Raw genomic sequence first — 4,626 nt, forward strand, 5'->3', positions numbered from 1 at the left:
TTATCTCAACCCAGACAACTCAGGACATTTGGAGAAGATGCTGTAGGAAATGTGATTTTCTTGGAAAACCATTGTGAGGAGAACTTTCAGCAAAAAATTACCAAATCTTACAGAAAGGTAGCCTAACAAAAATATTGACTGGGCTTCCTCTTTCTTGACGACATATACTTATTTTTCAGTTGTTTTTTTCTGAAAACATACATTTTCTAACTTGTATCCTTTCCTTTCGAAAACATTCTAAATAAGTGCAACTTAATAAAAGCATTAAGGAGACAGGTCAAAAAATGTAGTTATCATATGACTTTCAAAGGTGGCTGTTTGATTTTTCTACAGGGATCAAATCTGGGCTGAGGGTACAGCCTAGGTCGAGAGATGTATGACGTAGTTTAGCCCTACCCTTGATTTAGCTCAAGTTATAGTGAAACATCTTGTTCAATGCAATGCCCTTGTGACCTCAGCTTTTCCATCTATAAACTAACAATGACATTTACCACGTATATGAGGTAGAATAATGGCCTCCCAAAGATGTCCACGTCTTAATCCCAGGACCCTGTGTATACCTTACCTTATGTGACAAAGGGGACTTTGCAGATGTGATCGAGGGTATGGACCTGGAGGTGGAGAGAATACCCTGGATTATCCAAGCAGATCCAGTCTCGTAATGTGAGTCCTTTACAGCAGAGGATCTTTCCTGGACAGGGTAGGGGGATGAGATGGAAGAAGGAAGGAACGGTTTAGAGCATGACACAGACTCCATCTACCAGGAGCTGAAGACGGAACACGGGGTCCAGGAGCCAAGGAATGTGGGTGGCTCCTTGAAACAGGGGGTGGCCCTCAGCTGACAAGAAAACAGGGATCTCAGTCCCCATTTCTGAATCCCTGTTGCTGAATTCTGCCCACCACACCAAGAAGCAAGGAAACAGTTTCTCCTGTAGGGCCTCCAGAAAGCAATGTAGCCTGCTGACACCTAGATTTTAACTCAGTGAAACCCTTGGACTTCTGACCTACAGAGCTGTAAGATCATATTAAACCACTAAATGTGTGGTATTTGTTATAGCAGCAATTAGAAACTAACACACGTTGTGATGGGCAACAGCGTAAATATGGGTCTCAGCCTTTTATTTTTTTCCTTCCCCAGACTGTTTCCCAGAGATGGAATATTCTGGGATTGCCCACTTAGCTGCTCCCTGACTTCTGAAGAGCAATCTGGGTCAGCTTGGTTTTTTGGAATTTTGTGAGGAGGAAGTGAGTGAAAGGAGAGGAAAAAGGGAGGGTTAGAAGGGACCAAAGACTCAGAGGAGGTTCTTGATCAAAAGGCTTCTACAAAGAAAAGAGGCGGGACGTTCTCCACGGAGCTGAGTAGGGTAAGTAGCGGCAAGTGCCTGGGGCGGTGCGGGAATGTGGGGGCAGGAGAGCTTGTCTGGGTGGGGCAGGACCCAGGCCTGAGGGGCTGAAAAGGAGCGGGCAGGAGACAAGGAGGGAAGAAGGAAGGAGGGGGCAGGGAGGAATTTTCTGGGGTTGAGAGTAAGTGGCTGCCAGGAGATATAGGATTCTTTTAAGAGCTGTTAGGGATTTTGTACTCATATCCCATACCCTATTTTTCAGAAATATAGATAAAGACTGGAATTCTTATTTAGACTGTTTTCTCAAAAACAGCTCCATTCCACACCGAGCCAAAGGTCCTTGACGAACATGTTATAAGGACATAGGAAACAACCAGAGTGAACATGAATGGAATGACAAAGGAAGACACATAATATCTAAATCAAACTGGCACTTTTGGGTAACTTTTGATAGATTTCGACAGACAGATAAATAAGATAACTGAGACCACTTTATTGAAGGTTTTTTTTTTTTTTTCTAAATCAGTAGCTTAATTTCCATGGATAGAACATTTTATCTCAACAACTAAACCTCCAGCTTAAACTGATGTTTACTTAACATTCAATAGAATTAGAGTTATACTTGGGTTCAAATTCCAGCTCCCCATCTTCTTAGCTGTGTGATATTGTTGGTAAAGTTACTCAGGATTCCTAAGTCACAGTTACCTTACCTCTAAAATGGGGTTATAATACTTGTCTTGCAATGTTATTGTGAGAATTAGATACAACATCTGAAAAATGCCTAGAAGAGGTCTTGATGCACTTGGTACATGGTAATAAGCACTTAATGAACAGCAGCTACTGTTATGATTAGGGAAACTGGAGGATATTATTGTAATAGCTTAACCCAGGATATGAAAGAGGACAAGAGGATGACAGTTGGTAAGACTTAATAGCAATTTTCTTTGGAATTGTTGACATAAATAAATGCATGAGCCCTTGATTATACATTTTCCAACAACTCCAGTTAATTGTAGTTTCATTTCTCAAACTGTTCTCAACTCCAGGATTTGCACAGATAAAAAATAATTAGTATAAAATTCACAGTAAATGAAAGCAATATAGAATCCAAGTGTTTGCTCCCAGCATGTTACAGTCATAAATAATATCATGTCCTTGCCTGGAATCAAACTTTCTTTTCTTGACTTTTTGCCTCTATTTATAAGAATTCAGATTAAAGCCAGGCTGCAGCACAAGCCTTGGTCAAAAGTGAGAAGTGTTAAAAATCAGTATTTGTCTTTATTTGTCATTTTTTCACTCTAGTGTGATTATCAATGATCCAAGGCCTGTCTTTAAGCTGTCATTGGATGCTTGGGGTGCTGGCCGCCACCCCGCTGCACTCTGCCCCTCTGTCCTTTCTCTTTTCAGGGTCCAGGAGACACATCAGTTGAAGTCTGTTTAACAAGACTCCATTTTCTTTAACATTGCCTGTACAGACACTATCTACTTTTGTTTCAGTTGCTCTCTCTCGTTCATTCTTTACATGATATATTAGTTCGCTATAGCTGTGTAACAAACAACTTCTTGAGGGCTTATGACAAAAATCATTTTTCTCATACTCACATGAGGCTGCAGGTGGCTTGAGGTTCAGTTGCTCTAAGCTAGGAGGCTCTGCTTCAGGCTGTGGGTTGACTCCAGGTTGGTTCCATATGTATCTCATCCTCCTTGGACTAGTGACAACCTAGGGAATGTTCTTCTCATGGTGAAGAGCTGGCGTACAAGCTAAACCACACAAGCACATTTAAAGTCTCTGCTCACAAACATTCACTAACCAGAGCAAGTCATGTGGCCAAGCCCAGCATCAACAGATGAAGGGAAGACATGCCACCTCATTGGGGGAGCACTGCAAAGTGATGTGGCAAAAAGTATGGGTATATTAGGTTAAACCACATGAAACATGCTGATATTTGATCATTTTTTACTTAACCAAAAATGTCAATTATACATAGTTTAATCTTATACAATTATTATCCAAGGGGCTAAAGAATTTGAACAAATAGTTTAATCTACCGAGGTGGCTAAACAATAGACTTCTTGTTAACTTACTGACCGTCACGATCGAAGCTGTTAGTCTTTCTATGAAGTATGAGGTTAGCCTTGGTTTCTCATAGGTACCCTTTATCAGTCAGGGGAAGTTCCCATCTATTAAGTCTGTTGTGTGTTTTGATCAGGGAGGGATGTTTTGGTTTCTTTAAGATTGCTCTGACATGAGTAATCAGTGTCAGGGTTCGGTTCTTGATCAGAGATATTCTCCCCTTTAGTCCCAATATTGGGAGTATCTCTTGCCTAAAATAGTTTTTCTATTTATTGTAGCTAAAATGCTTCATTCTAAAATACACCTATGGAGTGCTGGTGTTTGGAACCAGTGTGATGGCTTCAAGGTTACTCCACAGAGCTGGAGCACTGGCTGCGCCAGCCCTGAGGGCCCCTGGTCCCAATGGAGTCACCTCAGTGCACTCTATGGCGTCTGGAGGCCATGTTACCACCTACCGGGAGCAGGCGACTGGGCTGGAGAGGGAGGGCATGATGGCTGCCCTCAAGGGACCAGACCCATACAATATACTCATCCCAAAGGCAGCCTCAGGTACCAAGGAAGACCCTAATTTAGTCCCCTCCATCACCAACAAGCCAATATTGGGCTGCATCTGTGAAGACAACAGTGCCCTCATCTGGTTCTGGCTGCACAAAGGTGCGACCCAGAGATGCCCTAGCTGTGGAACCCAGTGCAAGCTGGTGCCCCACCAGCTGGCCCGCTGAGCCCCTGCATCAACTCATCAAGATGCTCTGCAGTGTCTCCTTCTCAATAAAGACTAGCCATGACATTGGCTCCTCCTCTCCCCCAAAATAAAATAAAACAACATAAAATAAACCTATGAACCCTGACACTTTTTAACTTCTAGAAAATATTCAGGTTAAAATGAATGTACACAGACTAAACATTTCACTGACGGTAAGCCAGCCTGCTCATGGCAAGCTATGTTAATAATTCTTTCTATCAAAAGCCCCTAACCTGAGACAAGTTTGCTACTCTGCAATTTCCCCATTTTAATTAACTTTCTTTAAATCTAATATCAACTGAGGAAATTTTAAATGAGTTCATTAATCCAAATACTCCACATCTTTTCCTCTCAACAATTGAAATAAGAAGTTAAAGAGAAAATGCCTTTAAAAATAGTTTTAAAAAAACAACAAAAATTCACACACTGTGCATTTTACATGTTTTGGCTGAGTCTGAATTGCAATA

General features: G+C 41.6%; 1 protein-coding gene across 1 annotated transcript; it reads left to right on the top strand.

Moving 5' to 3' along the window:
- The first annotated feature begins 3,752 nt into the window (after positions 1–3,752).
- Positions 3,753–4,347, top strand: LOC102515110 (cytochrome c oxidase subunit 5B, mitochondrial-like). The gene has a single exon (XM_032480105.1). The coding sequence runs from the start codon at positions 3,753–3,755 to the stop codon at positions 4,137–4,139; it is 387 nt and encodes a 128-aa protein (XP_032335996.1). The 3' UTR covers positions 4,140–4,347.
- Positions 4,348–4,626: the final 279 nt, after the last annotated feature.

This window comes from Camelus ferus, chromosome 5 (genome assembly GCF_009834535.1).
Source record: "Camelus ferus isolate YT-003-E chromosome 5, BCGSAC_Cfer_1.0, whole genome shotgun sequence".
NCBI lineage: Eukaryota > Metazoa > Chordata > Mammalia > Artiodactyla > Camelidae > Camelus > Camelus ferus.

Coding starts and splice junctions, on each gene's coding strand:
- LOC102515110 (XM_032480105.1), top strand. CDS start 3,753: ATGGCTTCAAGGTTACTCCACAGAGCTGGAGCACTGGCTGCGCCAGCC.